Source organism: Squalius cephalus (assembly GCF_949319135.1).
Source record: "Squalius cephalus genome assembly, chromosome: 15".
In the NCBI taxonomy this organism is placed as follows: Eukaryota; Metazoa; Chordata; class Actinopteri; order Cypriniformes; family Leuciscidae; genus Squalius; species Squalius cephalus.
In genome coordinates this window covers 31,004,650-31,026,038 of record NC_137136.1, presented here as the reverse complement: position 1 = coordinate 31,026,038, position 21,389 = coordinate 31,004,650, and the positions used below count along the sequence as shown (strand labels likewise).

The window sequence follows — 21,389 nt, the reverse complement described above, 5'->3', positions numbered from 1 at the left end:
TAAAATACAACATTTAAACCAGTCCAAAACTGCTTAAACTAGTTTCATTAAACTACTGACACCAAAACTAGACAAACTAGAGTGAAACTTAAAGCAAATAATCAGAGCTATGCTATCCATGATACGCTGTTACTGTGTGTCAACAATTCACTCCTATTGACACCTAAACAAGATTGATACCGATACTTAAACTAGTATGAGTTTAAAACCAAACCACTTGTTAAAATACTAACCAGACAAACACTGATAAAGTAGTTAGACAAACAAAAAATATTGACACCTAAACTAGACAAATACTGATCCTTAAACTAGTAACACTAGTTAAAATACTGATAATTATATATACAGACTAGCACTGATAACTAAAGCGTTATGACTACCAAAACTATTGGCACCTAAACTAGACCAATATTGATACTTAAACTAGGATCATTAAACTAGATATAACTAAACAAGACAAATGCTGATACTTAAACTATGGCTACTCAAAACTAATGACACCTAAACTAGACCAATACTGATACTTAATAAACTATTTTCACTACTTATACTGAAAATTAAACCAGACTATAGCCTCTACACCAGTCCAATACTGATGCTTAAACTACTGACACCAAAACAAAGCTTTGTTTTTACTTACAAAGCACTAAATGGTTTAGCTCCGCAGTACTTGAGCGAGCTCTTAACGCATTATAGTCCTTCACGTCTATAATTGCGATCTCAAAATTCCGGCCAGTTGATAATACCTAGAATATCAAAATCAACTGCTGGCGGTAGATCCTTTTCCTATTTAGCACCAAAACTTTGGAACAGTCTTCCTACCATTGTCCGGGAAGCAGACACACTCTGTCAGTTCAAAGCCAGATTAAAGACACATCTCTTTGACATAGCATTCACATAATACATTATAGACTTCTATAATTCAATATTAGGCTGCATAGATTAGGTCAGCCGGAACCGGGAACACTTTCCATAAATCCTGATGTACTCGTTACATCATAAGAAGAATGGCATCTACGCTAATTTTAGTGTCTTTGTTTATCCCAAGGTTTTCCCGCAGCCTGCCGGATCCAGGCCGTATCCAGATCTGATGAAGGACCTTCGCCTGGACCCGATGACAACGCAGTGCTGAAGTGCCAACTAGTCTCTCCCTATGGAGGATCCCTTTACCACTCTACAGATAAAGCGTTGTCGGGAAACTCAATTCGCGTATCTACCCCGAACTGATAAAATAAAATAAAATTCTGTTTCAAAATTTATAAGGAAACACCAGTACTTTGTTTAGGCTTGGCTTGTAGGGAATTCCAAACCTGCGCACATATATTCAAACGCACATAACTATTGAACCCGTTCTTAATGCGCATGTGAATGCCATCAGCGTTTCTCACAGGTTCACGTTTAAAGTCTGTGTAGAGGGAATGGTGTCGTCTTAGCGGCCCCTAATTTAATAACAAATGATCGTTGCGACGGAAGCGAATCAATCAAAACTAACTTTAGATGGAAAATAACTTTATTAAAGAACCGCTATAAAGCCAAAACAATCTCTGTTACCCTAAATTATACGTTTATCTCTGTAAAGCTGCTTTGAAACAATCTACATTGTTAAAAGCGCTATATAAATGAAGATGACTTGACTTGAACAAAACTAGACAAATAGTGAAACTTAAAGTAGTCTAACTGGATAAAATACTGGTAATTAAACCAGACAAACACTCAGAACGAAAGTAGTCTGAGAAAACTACTGACACCTAAACAAGTCTCTGCAGTGATGCTGGAGAGTTGGAGGTGGTTTCCAGGGCATTGCTGAACACATGTCTGGATCACAAACACTATAGGACAACCCACACACTGAACTTTAATACACAGTGTTAGAGGAAATATAAACAATAATAACAGTGATAGTTAACTCCTCCTGAGCTCTGAAAGAGCAACCTCTAAACAATACAACTGGGGCAGACGGAATCACAGACAGACACAGCCAAAAGCCAAAAAAGGATGTCAGCGAGAGAGAAAAAAGATGATTTCTCACATAACCCTGTAAGTGTTTTGTCTACTACAGAAGTCTGCCTTCAGGGCACAATCACAGAAGCCAAACAAACACAGACATGTCCATGACTGTGACTCAGGGTCATATTCTTTTAAGAAAACATGCCTGTATTACCTAACACATCCCAGAGAGATCCCGCACATTAAAAAAAATATATAATCTGTGAATCCAGGCATTCCTGAGTCATGTCCAGGCTAATATTCAGATGAACAGCATATCAGCATCCCTCTCAGGACAATGACTCATTTCTGCCCCAAAACGCACCACGTGCTGAAACAATGGGACATTATCATTCTACTGAATTTAGACTTACATCTCTAAAGTGATCAACTGCAGCTGTATCTCTCTGCTAATGATCTGTTGTTTAGAAGCCGGACGTTTGGCTGGAGGTCTGAGCTTAGCTTGGGTCACTAAACCAAGGAACAAAGACCAATTCACGCTAATCTCACACCAGCAGGTGGAAACATACACTGACATGTTGGGCCCTATTTTAACGATCTGAAACGCAAGTATCAAGCGCAAAGCGCAAGTAACTTTGTGGGCGGATCTCGGGCGCTGTTGCTATTATACCGGTGGGATAAATGACTCTTGCGCCCGACGCAAATCTAAAATGGGTTGGTCTGAAGTAGCTTCATTACTCATAGGTGTGGTTTGGGCGTAACGTGAAATAAACCAATCAGAGCGTCATCTCACATTCCCTTTAAGAGCAGGCGCGCTTGTTCTATAGCGGATTCCTATTATAACGGCGGATTTGCCAGGCGCGCGCCAGGAGCAGTTCATAGCCGAGGAGACCGACATTCTCGTCAGGGACGTTGAGGATGGAGAAACACACCCAAATTAACTTTGGTTAAACAGGCGTATGATAATTTGGGTAAATGTGTAAGCTAGATGTATGCTTTTATAATAAACTGTTTATCTATCTATCTATCTATCTATCTATCTATCTATCTATCTATCTATCTATCTATCTATCTATCTATCTATCTATCTATCTATCTATCTATCTATCTATCGTAATAATGTAGGCTATGATTTGCAAAAATGAAAACTGCTGCGTCTGTGTGTAGATGAGAGAATCAAAGTGTATGCGCGTTGTGCACACGCTACATTGATTATGGCTAAGTATGCGCCCTTAAAATAGCATATGAATAACATGCGCAATGCGCCACTGACTTTAAACTAGTTTTTTTCGGTCAGTGGCGAAATTGTTTTCTAAACCTGCAAAATAGCACCAGGGAACGTTTGCGCCGGAACACGCCTCCTCTTTGCGCTGAACCGCCCCGGGGAGCGCAAGTGTATTTCTTAGTTAACCGACGTGCGTCTGTGGAAGGAAAAGTCTGCTGTGCACGGGTGCAAAATAGGAATGATACATGCGTCGGTGTACAAAGTCAATTGCGCTGGGTGCAAGATAGGGCCCTTAATGTGTAAGCAAGCACATGCATTCACAGTCACACACACACATGCACACACTCATGAATGTGATGTTTTATGTCAGGACGAGCTCCCGTCATACTGCAAAAAATGCTTTTCTTACTTAGTATTTTTGTCTTGTTTCCAGTCCAAATATATATAAAAAAATCTTAAATCAAGATGCATTTACTAAAGTAGTAAAATGGCTGAAGATATTATGTCTTGTCTTTTGGGGAAAAAAAAAATCTAGATAAAACATGCAAAATGATCTGCCAATGGGGTAAGAAAAATAATCTTGTTTCTGTTTGAATTAAGATTATTTTTAAGTAAGAAAAGAATTCTGGGTGAACTATTCTGCCCTGCAAATGCAAAATGCAGTAACTACAAATCATGACACATGCATTTGGTTTAGCTCTACTCAGAATGTATTCTGAAATTTAAATCAAATCAGTCCAAAGTCTTTAAAATCAGTTCCTGCATTTTTCTTTGTAGGGGAATATTTCATAACATTTCATAACAAGTTATTTCCTTTATGAAGCTGTTTTCCACCACGTAGGTTCGCACAATGAACGTTTTTCAGGTTTTATTATTGTAGGGTCATTCGGTCACCATAAGGAAAGACAAACAGAATATAAATGACCACACACACACACACACACACGCTTGTATTTCTATTATGGTAGGGACTTTCCATTTTATAAGGAGCTAATGACATTTTCTGACCCATAAAACTGAACCCTCACACAATGCATTATGTAGTTTTACATTTATGTTTCATCAAAGGGGACCTATTATGCCCATTTACAAAGACTCGATTTCGTTTTTGGGCTCTACTAGAATAGGTTTTAGAATAGGCTTGAATGTTATACATTATTTTTCACATATTCTCCATTGTTGCAGCACCTCTCTTCCCAGTCTGCCAGTAACACTCTGTTTAGTTCCTGTCTCTATGAAGCCCCTCCTTCCAAACAGGGCAATGTGATTGGTCGGCTGGACCAGTGTGTTGTGATTGGTCAACCACTTAGAGCATGTTTTAGGATATGTTCCACCCCTTATCATAACCACGAGTGTCACACACTACTAACTCAACTCAACCAGGCCCGGCCCAATTTTTTTGTATGCCTTAAATGAGGAATATTGTGACGTGTTCGTTCCCAGAACTCAAGACTACAATGGAGGCGTTTCAGGGAGTTCAGAAACAGTGACACTGATATAGAGAAAATCACCCTTTTGGGAGAGCTTCATACTCAAACAGCAACATTACACACTAAAGAAAGCTGAAAATATAAAAAAGCATAAAAGTAATAATTTAAGACATTATATAAGCAACATCCTCATGGGGAATTTTCAGGGTCTGTTTCCCACAGTTTAGCTGATTTTAGGTTTTACTATCCTTGGAGCAGATATTTGGTCCAAACTTGACCCACACACAGAGTTAGACCCACGTACCCAGATAGTTTGGACTGGCTCGTCTCTCCGTGATGTTGATAGCTGTGGCTCCGGGAGGGATGTCCAGGATTTTGTGGTAACCCAGAGGAAAGCTCGTGTTCAGGAAACTTCCTGTGATTCTCTCGCAGGTGCCGTCTCCACCGCCACACACACCACAGCGATCCCGAACCAAGCCTGAGCCCAACACACCGTCACAGCCCTCACTCTGACAGAGGAAAGAGGCTTTTCATTAATAATAACGTAAGATATGAATGCATGAGGATGACAAGATCAGACAACATCAGATTGTATCCTTGCGAAAAAGATGGATAGAATTAAGGATGCGTTTAATTGTACTGAATGTGCACTTGTCTTGTCCTTCAAATCTTAAAAATATAGTTTTTAAAAAACTGTAATTACAGATCATTTAATTATTTTAATGAAATAAAAGGCAAATTAAGTGTATTTGAAGAGAGCACTATTTTAACTGTTATATTTAAAGTTAATATATTTTGAATGAACTAAATTATAACTTCACCCTTATAAATGTATAATTACAAATACGTTTAAATACATGAAATACAAGTTTCAACAGAAATGACAAACTGTATTTTAGTTTATCATAAATGCTTGTCAGTGTATTCAGCAGTACACGTTAACCATATTTCAAATTAATTATGATATAACATATAAAGATGGTCAAAAAATCACTCTTAAGTTTATTTAGATAAACTTAATATAAATTTAAGCTATAATATATTTTCATTTAATTGTAAATTACATGCAATTCATTTTCAGAAAATATTACATTCAACATACTTTCTTTTAAAGTATACTGTTTCTTTTTAAAACTATGCTAAAGTGTAATTCTTTTTCACAAGGTTAGATCTACATATCTCACAATTCCAAGATTTGGCAGATTTAGACTTTGAATTGAATCTCTGAGGAGACTGATCTCTGACCGGTGATGATGTTACTATCATTTCTGTGCATGTTTTCTCACCAGACAGTGTCCTCCCACACACACATCATTGGGTGTGTTGTTTGCGCACGGCGTTCCATCTCGTACCCTCTCCGCCTGCCGCACGTAGAAGCGGTACCCGACCGGCCGGCAGGTCAGCTCGCACTGCTGCTCGAGACCCACTACAGAGGAAAACACAGACAAAAACGTTACTTCACATTAGATTTATTACAGTTTTTCCTTATTCTTCACATAGCTATTGTACTTTATTAGGTGTCAGTCTTTGTATAAGACAATGATGTTTATGACATTAATATTTATGACATTAATAACTCACAGCTCCCAAGCCCCACCAAACCATTTATTGAACATAAGCTACAAAAATAAGCCATTCAGCCACAATATTGAAGCCACAACCACAAGCCTATTTACATATGAATGCATACATATGTATAACATATAATGTTAGAAACACAGTATTTACCAGCTTTGCTGGGGTCACTTCATTTGCAAATAGGTTAGATAATTATAAAAAACGTAATCTTCAAAGAAGAATTAAAGGTGCAGTACACCCATCCTAATATTAAGGGTCAGAGATACGGTGGAAAATGGTCATTTGGTGAGTTTATGGGTCACATGAGTGGACGTAAGTGTTGTTATTGTTAACTAAAACTATTAAAAATGGTTCATTCTTTAATTGAAATAAAGCTGAAAAAAAAAAAAAAATTCAAATATTCGATTAACAAACTTCAACAGAAATTAGAAATGTTGCATATGTTGAAGTCCCAACTAAAAGTAAAACTGAACTAAACAGAAATATTAAAAAAATAAATAAAAGTGAGAAAAGCACATAACAGCTATTTCAAAATATGAATAACCAACTATAATCATATAAATGATATAAAAATAACGCTGATGGACGTAAACAGTTCCATGATAAAGTACAATATGGCTACTTTCATAAATGCTTAATCATCATGGATCCTTCTGCCCTCATGAATGAAACCCTTTCTGAAAACTGCTTGTTTTTTCCGTTGTATCTGTCCTCTTTATGAACCTAGTTAAATCCCTCGGGTGCGGATGCAAGATGCTTCAGTCTCTCTCTTTCACAAACACAACGCAGTCCTGAACTATTAATTACAGCCAATCAATGCCATGATCAAAACCTCCATCACAAACACAGGAAACAGTCATTATTACTGGTGTTTACTAACACAAATATAAACTTGAAACTTGCCAATTAAGGATTTTATCTGTTTATCACAATTATAACATGTCCTGATACCTCCTGGCTTTGTGACTGTGGGAACCCTGTGAATACCATACAGACTTTAGCTCCATTGATTTGGACCAGTAACCATCAAGTAAAACGCCAGTATCTTCTACAGTGCATGCAAGCATAGTTAGAAACTGCAACTTCAGCATCAGCTGAACAAAACAGGCACAAGCTTATCAGTCCATCCTTAAAGGTCATTGATCTGTTTTTTGCCCTCAAATCTCCTTTTCTATTTTCCATCTCTGGCTGACGGCCCGTTCACTTGATGCACACAAAGAGCACTTTCATTATCTGGCTAAATCAAATCAGATTGGCTGATGTTTGCCAGTAATAACACACAGGGTTTTTGTAAATCTGCACCGTAATAAAGATAAATAAATAAATAAAATCAGTAAAAGAAAAATGTACTAGTAATATTCTGTCAGGACATTATTCGTTAAAAAAAATCAAGTCCCGCCCTACATTTATACCAGAACAGCCGTTTTACTCAGATATACTGTACGTCACAATAGGGGAATAGGGGCCACTTTCAACCTAAAACACAACACAATTCAATGTGTCATTCAAAATATAGGGGAAAACACCTGTGAAAAATGTATATAGAAAATTCCTCTGTATTAACACAGACTTTTCCTATAATAAAGTTGTGTTTACTTGGCTGGAGTTGATTCATTGAATAACTATAGACTTGACAAAGTTTAGTAAGTTACATCAAGGGCCAGATTAACTAACAGCTTGCTCTTTTGGCATTAAAAACCATCTCAGGTTATGACTATAACCATTGCTCCCTATCAAGGGAACTCACGCTGCATTGGAAGTAGTGATGCTATGTAAGGGCAAAGGAGCGTCTCGTTCCCTCGAAAGAGGACGTCTCAGGTTACAACTGTAACCATTGTTCCCTGAGAAGGGAACGAGACGCTGCGTTGCCCTGACATAGCGTCACTACTTCCGATGCAGCGCAAGTTCCCTCGGAAGTGAACTACTGTCAGGATTTACAAAAGACAAGTTGCTCTTGATAGACTGTTTAGGTCATAATGGAAGTCATCTGGCTGCATCGGTGTTATTTAATTTGCCCATTGTCAATAGATCACCTGCAGAACTTTCCATCTGCACTTTTATGAATCAGTCGCTAACTGCCCAAGCGAACGCTCCACTCATGTACCGCTCACACTCACTGGGAAAACAAAGTCGCTCAAATCCCACTCCAACATGAAATTTATCTTTCTGTTTGTAATAACATCTAGAATAAGTGTCTCCGGAGGAAATATTACAGCTTCTCTCCCACTCTCAAGCTAATTTGCCTTGTTTAGTAAATCTGGCTCCAAATCTACGAAAGCGTTTTGCATGCAAGTAAACTAGATCTTCACAAGCAGAATCATATATTTCACGGCATTTTCTCTGAGGAAGTTATTTTTGGTCGTTACACATTTTCTGCTTATAAAGATGTGACATTATTGAAATACATTTATGCCGGTCTATTATTTTGCCATGATCTGATTTCAGATAACCCCGCCCCTAAACAGCACGTAAACAAAACAAACTGTGGTTGGTTCCTTTACATGTCTGTCAGATTAGTCCTCTTCCAGTCTAAGTGGGAGGTTCTTATCCATAAAAGACTGGAATGTGGACCAGACTTTATGCTGATAGTCAAAGGTCGGGTTACGTGAGACTCTCGCTGTCTGTCTGTCTATCTGAATCAGCTGACACTGACAAAAGAGCGAGAGATTCCAAGCCCGTCTTTTCCCATTCCGTCACAGTTATCTTTGAGAGATTATGGTGGAGACAATAGGAGAGAGAGAGAAACAGAGACAGACAGAGAGAAAAATGCACAAGAAATAAAAGTAAAAAAAAAGCTATAAAAAGTAGACAAAAAGGTAAATTTTAAAGAGGGGCAAAAGCTAAAGTGTAGAAGATTTATCTTCATCGCACTCTTTTTCTTGCTCTGTCGCTCTCTCTCTCTCTCTCTCTCTCTCTGGTGTGCAGACAGTGGAGTCTATTCAGACTAAATATACTTCCCCACTATCTCTGTCTCTAAACAAACTCAGAGAGAGAACCAGTGCACGAGACAGGAAGACAAGAGAAAGAAAGAACAGCACAGGATGAGAGAGGAATCTGTTCAGGGAAAGAGGGATATACAGAAAGACCAAAAGAAAGAAATGGAATGCCAGAAGAAGAGTGTGTGCGCGAGACACAGTGACCCTGAAAACGGGACATTTAAGCCTCACTCACACTGAAAAAAATGGTAACATCTAAATTAACAAGCTTTATTCAAGTCAAAAATATGATTTAACATCACAGAATCAGCCTAAATACATTCATTTATGCAAACAAAATTCATTTTATTGGGTTAAATCAGGTAGAAATGGCTTTGCAGGTTACCAATTTGTTCAGTTTGAAATGATAAAACAATGGTTACACTTTATTTCAATAGTCCAGTAACTTTGTCAACTAACTCTGATTCATTTGCAACTATATGTCACACGTCGTGGCCTAATAGTTACAGAGTCGGACTTATAACCCAAAGGTAACAGGTTCGATTCTCAACACCAGCAGGAAACGACTGAGGTGCCATTGAGCAATGCACCTAATCCCCCAATCACTCCCCAGGCGCCGCAGTTAATGGCTGCTCTGGGTATGTGTGTACGGCTGCCCACGGCTTGTAGTGTGTGTGTGTTCACTACTCACTGCTCCTAATGTGTGTGCACTAACTTAAATGCAGAGGACAAATTCTGAGTATGGGTTGCCATTCTTGGCCTTCATTTCACTTAGAGTAGGGTAGGGTTCAGGTTAGTAGAATACATTTAATTGTACTTGCAAAGTTACTGATAGTCAGAAATGTCTGTTGAAAAAGTAGAAAAATGTCTGTTGACATTTTCTAGAATGTCTGTTGTAGAGCATCAAAATAAAGTGTTAGCAGATATTAAGCAGAGAGTCTACTAATACTCTATTACTGGTAGTTGACGTAGTTGCAAAATTACTTATAGTTAATAGAATGTCTAAAGTGGACTATCGAAATAAAGGGCCCTATCATACACCCGGCGCAATGCGGGGCAATGCAAATGCGTTTGCTCCCCTTTTGTTCGCCCATGGGCTGCTGGTCTGAAAACGAGATGTGTTCAGGCGGATTGTTGCTATTTTAAGGCAACTGAAATAGACTGAGCCATTGAACAAACAAAAACCTGGTCTAAAGTCAATGGTGCAATATTTTTTTTGTTATTTGAAGAGCGTGTTAGTAATATGTGCCTATAGGTGGGTCTACAACGCGCGTACACTTTGTCCCGTAGATATTCTGCTTGCGCTTTAACCTCGCACACGAGCAGATCTGTTTCCTCGCTAGAGAAGCGTTCAGTTTTTCTGCTTGCAAATTCCAGCATGTAAATAGCGAATGCGCCATGGCGCGACGCAACTGGCTTTTAAGGGGAATGGGAGATGAGACTCTGATTGGTTTATTGCACGTTACACCCAAAACACACCCATTACTCATTAAGAGAATAGGGACAACCCTTTTAGACCATGCGCCGGGAGCGCCGACCATTTTTCCCATCGTTAAACTAGCAAAAGTGGATTCAGACACGCCCTCAGTGCACTTGTGCTGTGCGCTTTAGACCATGCGCTTAGATCGTTAAAATAGGGCCCATAGTGTTACCAAAACAATAAAATGCTACATTGAAATTGAAGAAAAAAACGTATTGTGCAATTGTAACGGAGGCCAGCTAGTAAGAGGTGTGCGAGTAAACCTCACTCCCCTGGCCTCAAGAGACGCACTGACGCTAGAGGCAGTGGTCTTCAGCGTCCTTGTTAGCGTACCCGCTTCCCATGTCAGAAACGCTAGTTTTGAATCCTGCTCGGAGCAGTGTAAGTAGAACCGAAGGGGTTACGTTGGTGCCGTGACCCGGATGGGAGTGAGGTTTAGGGAGGTGAGTGTAATCCTGGGAGGAGGCCAGATAGTAAGAGCTGTGCGAGTAAACCTCACTTCCCTAGCCTCAAGAGGTACACTAGAGTCTGTGGTCTTCAGTGGCATTGTTAGCGCACCCGTCTCCCATGCCTGAAACTTTGCTTCCGGTCGGAGCATTATGAGTAGAACGGAGTGGTTACACAATGTTGTGGTTGTGAATGAATTATAGATGTAAAACTAAGAAGTGCAATGCTCAGAAGTCCTAATAAACATTTAACAATTTATTTACTTTTCACTTAAAGTATGACAATTTGTACTGTATCAATTCTGAGATTTTATAAATCTCTGTACAAGTATTTATTGTTGTAAATACAGATATATTACCAACAACTGCACATGTTTAGACAGTAAGAGTATGTTAACTGTGTTTGGGCATATTCATGTAAAATGTCTTTCTAATATTTTGCAAGCTTGTTTTTGCTTAAATAAAGGTAAATTAAAATAAAGTAAATGTAAGAATGTGTTGCGATTGGCTAAGCAAGAGTTGGTGGTGTGTGTTATACAATGAAACCTGGCCTATTCCTTACTGAAAAACCAAAAGAGACACATTTTCAGACATTTTGGATGTAAAAGCCGACAGAGTGGGCAGAGGTTATGCAAAGACGAGCCCAGATTTACTGATCAAAGGCGATTTGATCAAAAACACACACTCCTCATCCTACATAGACTTCTTGCGGTACGCAGCTATTAAAGGTTGTGTGCTCTTTACAGAAGGAAGACTCACAGAGTCAGCATTAAGATTTCAGATAGATGACAGACTCCAGTGCAGTTCAGAATGAAATACTAGCTTACTACTTACAGAAAACAGACAAAGCACTAATTGAACCCATAGACATTTGCAAACTTTTCAAACAGTAGTATTCACTTGTGAAAAAGAAGCACACTTCGGCACACTAAAAAACAGTAAAGCACTAACACATTTTTTGCTGTGCTTAAAACAAGCTGTTTTTCATAATATGTTAATCCAACAAGGGATCTGTGCCTCCAAATACAGAAAAAGAAAACTAATGGGACACAAAAGTGCACTATATTCCTGGCAAGCATCTACTGCACATGTTTTATGTTATTGTATGCATACAGACATTTGCATATAATGTGCATAGTATATAAACTATGTGCTGTAAAAAGTAGTGAGTGTAGGAGGACCTTCAGGTGTAAGTGTGGTCGCAGAGAAATGAACCACTAAGAGCGTGTTAGTATGTTATTCTGATCATAGCCCACATGTCTCTCTCACTAACACAGCTGTTTCGCCATCTCCGTCTCTGCCATCCCTTCCTCGCTCTCTCTGGCCAGTCAAATGGCTGTCCTTCTCAACTCCCCTAAAACCTTGTTTACAGTTTTCTCTCCGTGTCCCCACCCCCTGTCCCCTATCACACAGTTCTCACTTCTCAGTAAACTTCGTTTATTCAACACATCCAGCTCTCTAATAATCTCTGAGCTGGGTGGAGAGATTTTGGCAGCGGACGAATAAGACAGTGAGGGATTTGGAACAACGCAAGGAAAACGAAAGGAGGGAATGTTTAGTGAGAACTAAACGAGCGAGAGAGTTTGGTTTCATGCACGCTCTCTTTCTCCTCATTCACTTGGATCTTCCTCCATCTCTCCTTCAAGCTCTTACAGTGATAGGTCATCCAGCATTTTCACCTTCCATTTTTCCAAACCCACATAACTTTTTTTCTTTCATAGAACAAAAAAAGAAGAAATTCTGAAGACTTTTACTGGTCATTTTTTTACCTGGTAACATTATAACCCTACATTATATAACAAATCTGAATGATATTTTATACTTTTTTTGGCAAATAAAAAGTATTTTAGTATAATTGTAAAAACGTCCAACTTCAGGTCATGGTTCACGTGACTTTTTACTGTGAACGTAAGAATAACTTTTATATTCTTAGTAATATTTCAAAATGAAGACTTAATGGACTGAAACAATTTAGGTTTGCTCGATCATTTTTAGTAAAATCATTTAAAATGTGAGTATCAAATATGATCCATCAGCCTTTTGAGGAATGTTTATTTGTTCATATCTCAATCATCATTGTATTGCATTGCATTATATGTTTTAAAACTGCAGAGATTTTATCATAAAACTAAGCATTTAAATAACATCTTACTAAGATATACGTATTATTGGGAGATATAGAGTAACGACGATTGATATTTGTATCTGTACTGTATCTGTTATACTGTTATAAAGATTTCATTGATTTACATTACAATATATCAGAATTTAATCTTACTTTTTGGCCATATAAATATCAGCATCTGCAACAAATTGCATATTTTATAATAAAATTAATAAAATTGATGTTTTTTTCTTTCTTGAGTATGAGCTCCATATTCTCATTATATCATACTATATATGAACCAATATTGTATTTTGTCTAATGATCAAATAAACAGATCCATTTATTAAAGAAAACTGATTTTTTTCTGACTTTTTTTTTTAATATGTCAGGCTTTACAGGGTTAAATTAAATAATAAATAATTAAAAGTTCCCTATCAGTCGGTCACTCTCTACGTACGTCATGACCGACGAATAGGAATCTCACTAGAGAGGCCAGTCTACTTCGAGTGAAACCAAATGAGCCAATGTACATTGGCGTGCAATCATTTGCATCAGCTGTTCAGCGATGCAGCATGGGTATATAATGAGCAGCAGGTGCGATTGATTGCACATCTGCTTTTTGCGTCGGAGCCGAACACAATGCTGTTTTCTCTACTAAGATTGTTACGAGCAAGCTTTCAACAGGACCTCTCCAGTCTGGTGCGGGCGATACAGCGCAGCAGTGTGGGCGATCTCTCTCTCTCTCTCTCTCTCTCTTTCTGTCTTTTTTGTTTTCAAATTTGAGCAAAACAAAAAAGCTGTTTTTACAGCTGGTAAGGTGCACCGTGAGAGCGCTGAAAGGCTGTTCTTCCGGCTGGTAAGATCGCCAGCGAGAGAGACACATTCCTGTCTGTGTTTGCTGTGAGCATTCCCCTGCGTGCTTCAGCACCAAGGAGAGCAGTCCCTAAAAGAGCTTACACGGGAAGAGCGCGTCTTTTTAAAGATGTCACTCTACCTGTGTGTTTCTGGATGCGGTCGTTACCTGGGACCACGGGATGGTCACAAGCGCTGTATCGCGTGTCTGGGCCTCGAACACGCTGAGGCAGCGTTCGTGGATGAGTCACCCATTGTGGGAAGATGACCATCTTGGAGCTTCGGTCGAGACTCTCATTCCTGCAAAGGGGCGGAGGCCCTGCGCCACTGCTGCGATCTAACCCTCCACAGAGGGTTACTTCAGGCAGTAGTGCAGGTCACCTGAGGGTTACGGTGAGTGCGCTTCCTTTGGGGAACCAACCCCCTAGGAACCCTGCTGGACCATCCATGAGGTGTGTACCAGTCGTTTCCTTCGGTGCTCCCCATGATGAACAGATGTCAATCGCTGCATCGGAGGGTGGGTCAGACTTCTCTGAAAATGATGATTTGGCGCACTGCCCCCTTTGGGAGTGACAGCGGTGCCTGAGTCGGATCCGGAGATGATGGCCATGCTTTCTCGGGCCACCAACAGGATCGGGCTTCAGGATCGTGTCCCGGGCCCTCGAGGCTGGACGATTGGTATCTCGGGGTGGCACACGCTGGTTCTCAGAAACCCACCCCAGAGCCTTTCTTCCCGGAGGTGCATGAGGACCTTTTACTGCCAGAAACCGTCCCGGTGGCTCCTTCTCCCTCACCACCCTTGATGGCGGGGCGGCTAAGGGTTACATGCATATCCCACCAGTGGAGCATTGCTATGCAAATGTGCCCTAACTCCACTTTGTGCGGAGAACCGTGTCTCCCTTCCCGGGCCTGTAAGTACTTGTCAGACTTGACTGGCAAGGCTTACAAGGCCTGTGGAGAAGGCCTCTGCCATACACGCCATGGCATTGAAGGCACTGAAGGACCTGCACAAGGGTGGTCATGATCCCCAATTTCTCCAAGAACCGCGCAGTCGGTGAGTCGGGCCTAGGACGGGCGACCCGGAGATGGATGGGACTGCTCTCCAGGAGATGGTGACCTGGAAAATATTTTGTTCCCTTTTATTATAGGAATGGTGTATAGTGGGAGGAGAGAATCCTCACCACTCTCATCCGCCTCTTCTATCGCCAGCGGGCAGCAGCGTGCAGTTCGAGAACCCATCCAAGCCACCTCCTGCCCCGTGGAACCAGGTAAGTGCCCTTTGGGCTGTCCCTGTCTCCCCTTGTCTTCACAAAAGTCATGGAGGGGGCCCTTGTTCCCATGAGAAAACAGGGCGTTCACATCCTCAACTATCTCAACGACTAGCTCATTACTGGCTCACACTCTCGAACGTGCTCAGTCGGTGCTGAACTGCTTGAACACGTTCAAAGGCTGAAATATTTTCAGAGGCTCCTGGGGCATATGGCAGCAGCGGTAACTCCGCTCGGGCTGCTACATATGAGACCGCTTCAGCACTGGCTTCACGGCTGAGTCCTGCGATTGGCGTGACATCACGGCACTCATCGGGTGACAATCACACTGCCATGCCGCCAGACCTTCAGCCCGTGGTCAGACCCCTTGTTCCTGCGGGCAGGAGTGCCCTTGAAACAGGTGTCCAGGCATGCTGTGGTGTTCTCAGATGCCTCTGCCACTGGCTGGGGTGCCACATACAACGGGCATGCAGTGTCAGGGGTGTGGACGGGCCCCCAACTGCATTGGCACATCAACTGCCTCGAGTTGCTAGCAGTACGTCTCGCTCTGAGCCGATTAAAAAGGCCGCTACAGGGCAGGGACGTGCTGGTCCGTACGGACAACACTGCGACCGTTGCGTACATCAACCGACAAGGTGGTCTACGCTGCCGTTGCACGTCGCAAGGGCCTTACCCCCTTGCCTTACCCCCGTGCTTTGATAGGGAACGTCTCGGTTACATATGGTAACCCTCGTTCCCTGAAGGAGGGAACGGAGACGTATGTCCCATCGCCACATCTGCCAGCAGCCATATCACCCTGTAGCCCAAGACTGGTTGCCCACTGAAGCTAAGCAGGGCTGAGCCTGGTCAGTACCTGGATGGGAGACCTCCTGAGAAAAATCAGGTTGCTGCTGGAAGAAGTGTTAGTGAGGCCAGCAGGGGGTGCTCACCCTGTGGTCTGTGTGGGTTCTAACGCCCCAGTGTAGTGACGGGGACACTATAATGTCAAAGAGCACCGTCCTTCGGATGAGACGTTAAACTGAGGTCCTGACTCTCTGTGGTCATTAAAAATCCCAGGATGTCCTTCGAAAAAGAGTAGGGGTGTAACCCCGGCATCCTGGCCAAATTTGCCCATTGTCCCCTGTTCATCATGGCCTCCTAATCATCCCCATATACTGATTGGCTTCATCACTGTCTCCTCTCTATAAGCTGGTGTGTGGTGGGCGTTCTGGTGCAATATGGCTGCCGTCGCATCATCCAAGTGGATGCTGCCCATTGGTGGTGGTTGAGGAGATTCCCCCTTCCATATGTGAAGCGCTTTGAGGACCCAGAAAAGCGCTATATAAATGTAACAAATTATTATTATTATTATCTGCTGCGACCCACCGGGGCAGCCAGCTCATTGGCTCGGCTCCTCAGCAAAAAAATTGCAATCGCACCTTCTGCTCATTATATACCCGCGCTGCGTGGCTGAACAGCTGATGCAAATCATTGCATGCCAATGTACATTGGCTCGTTTAGTTTCACTCGAAGTAGATTGGCCTCTCTAGCGAGATTCCTATTTGTCAGTCATGACATACGTCTCCATTCCCCCCTTCAGGGAACGAGGGTTACCATACGTAACCGAGACGTTTCAGAAAGTCACCGAGCCTCATTCATGAAACTTCTGTAAATATATCAGTAATTTGTATTCTGAGTATTCTGAGTAAGTAAAGTAATTTGCAAATAAAAGGGACCTTCCCGAAAACTCTCCCTCGGATTCACAAATGCTTTGTAAACATCAGATTTGTTAGTTAAACGTGTATGTTAATGAATTCCAGTCATTCATAAATAGGTCTTATGACATGCAACCTCAATAGTTTAAGATCGCCTAGGTATATGGACAAACAAACTCATGAAATATTATTATGTTGCATAGTGTTATCAAAATGCAGTCATCAGTTTGCCAAAAAGAACACAAGACTTTCGGAGGTTTTATGCACCATTTACGTGTGGAAGGGGAACAGGGTTCGTGAAAATACGAAGACTTTCATGAATCCGAAAATTTACATCACACGGCTTTATGAACGATTAACACTGAATTTGTTCTGCTCGTGTTTCATGAATGAGGCCCAATAAGTCTGTAGCATAAACAGTTGTAATTTGCATGCTTTTTGTGAGGAACAAACCAAAACGCAAGTAATTATTCGCTAAAAATCTTCCCCTCCAGTGAAGTAGATCAGTCCGATTTGTTAAAAGAATAATTTAAAATGGATTTGTGAACTGATTAATAGAAAATATCCAACTATAGAGGGAAATTTGTTCCTGTATGGGACATTGCTGTTTCTCTCATGAATGCACCAAGGAAAACTAGAATGGGTGCCGATATTTTAAGTAAATTACTTTTTGTAATGACAGAATTACATTTTTCAATGAACATTTTTCTTAAGAATGTCCCTTAAAAACCCTGGGCACACTGAGAACAAGCCAAATCATACGCAGAACTGAACAGCAGCACCATGCAGTAACAATTACTGCGCGCGCACACACACACACACACACACACACACACACACACACACACACACACACACACACACACACACACACACACACACACACACACACACACACGCACACGCACACACACACACACACAATATCACAATCACATAATGATCTTTAGAGTTGAGCTAGCCAAAAAAATGATCTCCAAGGGACAACAAAACAAAAGCATGTGCGCGCACACACACACCACACAGCCAAACCCCCAATGTCCTGTCCAACAATAGCTCACATAACTGCTGGAACCTACAAGAGTTTTACTTCTAATAAATCGGAGCACATTCTTGTACCTCCTAACCCACAGCACACATACACACACACACACACACACACACACACAGTCCCAGTGTCGCCTCTTTCACAACAGCTCATGGCCTGAATACCCCTGAGTGCGTTTGTTTTGATTTCATTTCTACATAAAAGTAGTTCAGAACACATTATAAACAGAGGGGTGGATGTCTCTGTCATTTCAGTGTAACTGAATTCTTACACGGAACTCTTCCTGATACCGAACCCTGTGAGATAATCAGCACTGTCTCAACTGGACTCAACTTTGTCCAGTATTGAACCATGTCTGATGCTGAGCTCTGCATGCTGCTTAGCTTTGTCCCATACTGAACTGTGTCTGATACTGTTCAATAGTGAACTTTCTACAATACTGAACTCTGTCTGATAAAGATTTTGTAGAAATCTCATCATAAAAGTTAAAATCTGTGCTTTCACCTTCCTTTAATCCCTCCCTATTCTAGATTATGATACTCTAAGCAATGTCTGAAACCTTGTATTTTAAGCACTTGTGGTTTTTTGCCTCTTCACGATGAATCGCTTGCTGTATTCCTCATTTGTAAGTCGCCTTGGATAAAAGCGTCTGCAAAATGAATAAATGTAAATGTAAACGTAGAAAAGTGAACTACATCTGATACTGAATTCCATCCATACGTCCTACGTCTGCTCTGTGCTGCCACACTTTTCAATCTAAAGCTTTCAGCTCTATCTTCGGTGTATGTCTACACTAAGCCAGATACATTTGCAAACGCATCCTTTTCTCTATGTTTTGGTCTTCCATCCACACTGAGACAATGTTTTTGCTCTGCTATTTGCAATCGCTGTCCAATTGCATTTTGTGGGCCGTTTCCACGACACTGTTTTCAACTATGCAAACTTTTGAAAGTCTCATGAAAACGGTGACGTACTGCGTAGTCTATATGTTTTTCTTAAAGTTGAAAATCAAGTTTTTAATGTTGTTTATATGTCTATGTGGTGTTTTTAATATGCTTTAAGACATAAGTCAACACCATTACTGAGTATTTTCTCCTTAAAACTGCAGTTTGAAATCGCTGGTGTTTCTGACGTCACAAACTACCGCGAAACCAATCAGGTCAACGTGCCGGCAGGCTTTAGCAGGGCTGGATTTCCCGAAACCTTCTTAAGGCTACGTCATTTTTAAGTTATACTTTAAGCTGTACCTTATCGTTAATACGTGTTTCCCGAAACGTTCTTAGTTAAGTATACCTTCTGTAAGTCAAACCTTCGGAAGGTTGGTCCGGACTACTCTTAGCTTTACCTTATCACTGTTGACCGTCTATACGAATATAATTCTGAAGTTGTAATACACCCAGTGTTCAATTACACTAATTACACTTTATTTTCATGCAAAGAATAAAATTGTCATTACACTGATTGTTGTTAGCTTTTTAATTATATTATCCAAAGGTACATCAGCTGGCAAACCATTAGGCAGTAAAGGCTTAGGAGTCTATTTAAAAGGAATGATTGTGGTGAGGGGTTTGCTCAAACTATAGCAGCGATACAGCGAATAGTTGTGCTAAAAGACGGTGCCGTCCGCGGACTCCTTTCAAAGGCCAGTGAAAGCATACGCAGTTAAGCCCTATTCGGATGGTAATTGTTTCTCATGGGGTCGTACGGTATTTTCAACATTTAGGTTAGTCTGTGATTTTATTGCCGTCCGAATCCAGAATGTCAGTGTTTTTCTTCCACCACCTGCGTAAAAATCCCCGGTCAAATTACCTACTGTTTTTTGACAAACACCAAGGTCGTGTAATTTAATTGTCATCCGAATCCACATCTCTAAGTGTACAAGAAGAGATCGCTTCAACTTCACTGTTTAAATCTTTTTTGGTCACTGCCGAGCACCGTACATGCCATAACTGTTGCGCTTCACTGTAATTTGCATGCATTTTAAAGATGAACACTTTTATTACTGAAATGCTGGAAAGTTTTTACAAGAACAATACTGTATTTCATCACAGATCCACCTCAGCATACAAAAAGTAGAAAGAAGAAATAACATAAACCGTTGTAATGGGCCGTTATTGTGGCAGCAATATACTGTATGATACAATTTTTAAATATGTAGGCTAGGCTATTATAGTTTGAAATATTTTTTATAATATCACATTAATCCTAATTTCCACTATTTCTGAAGTGCTTCATTTATAAAGAACACCACTTTCTCACATAACGCAGTGAAGCAGCCCCTGCATGAGTGAATAATTGATTCTCGAGCCATCGATATCATCAAATTCAGCACCATCACCCCGGACAGCACCTGGTAACCAAGTAAGAAGGTATATCTTAAGCAGCTTCCTAAGGTATGGTTCGGGGAACACGCCTAGAAATGGTATACCTTTAGTTAAGTTATACCTTTAGAGTCGTCGTAGCGCGGTGAGAGACAATGTTATCGGAAAATCCAGCCCTCTTAGCACGCTACGAAGACGCTCCCCGGACGGCACCGTCTTTTAGAACAACTATTCGCTGTATCGCTGCCATAGTTTGAGCAAACTCCCCACCACAATCATTCCCTTTAAATAGACTATTAAGCCTTTAATGGTTCGGCAGCTGATGTACCTTTGGATAATATAATTAAAAATCTAACAACAATCCGTATAATGACAATTTTATTCTTTGCATGAAAACACTTGAATTAGCCTAATTGAACACTGTCTGGATGTATTAAAACTTCAGAATTATATTCGTATAGACGGTCAGCAGTGATAAGGTAAAGCTAAGAGTTTGACTTACAGAAGGTATACTTAACTAAGAACATTTCGGGAAACACGTATTAACGATAAGGTACAGCTTAAGGTGTAACTTAAGAACGACGTAGCGCTAAGAAGGTTTCGGGAAACCCAGCCCAGATCATTAACAGCGAACTAGCAGGGGTGTCTCGAGAGAAGTCAGGTTATCCCGGTATATTTTTCTGTTGATATGAAAAATCGGGTCGATTTAGCAATATAGCGGGTGTATGGTGTATATTACGATACTATGAGGAACTCTATGCCTTTCTCCACTGATGATTGTTAGAAGGCAGCTGCCTGATTCTGAGATGGTGAACGGGAACATGGTTTGTGTAACATTAGCAACACACCATTAGCTGTTTGATAATGTAGTCAAGAAAAGGCTAATCATATTAATTACCATTCTGCAGCGTTTACCTCAGTGAGTTGGCCGAGTGAATCTCTGAGCTGGTGTGAGTGAGTGAAGGCGGGACTAATTAGCATATGTTACATGTGCATGTATTTTTGATTGATTTGTTTTATTTGTGTAATGATTTGTCTGTCCTCTAGGGGGCGGAAG

The 21,389-nt window shown here is 40.8% G+C and overlaps 1 protein-coding gene across 2 annotated transcripts in view; it reads right to left on the bottom strand.

Annotated features, from left to right (window-relative positions):
* The window catches only part of adamtsl4 (ADAMTS-like 4), a 66,920-nt gene that overhangs the window by 16,037 nt on the left and 29,494 nt on the right, over positions 1 to 21,389 (bottom strand). For both annotated transcript variants that reach the window (XM_079894191.1, XM_079894192.1), the window contains exons 6-7: positions 5,889 to 6,028; positions 4,907 to 5,111 (exon numbers count right to left, since the gene is read on the bottom strand). In XM_079894191.1, coding sequence (XP_079750317.1) covers positions 4,907 to 5,111; positions 5,889 to 6,028 — 345 coding nt within the window. The remainder of the gene's footprint in view (positions 1 to 4,906; positions 5,112 to 5,888; positions 6,029 to 21,389) is intronic.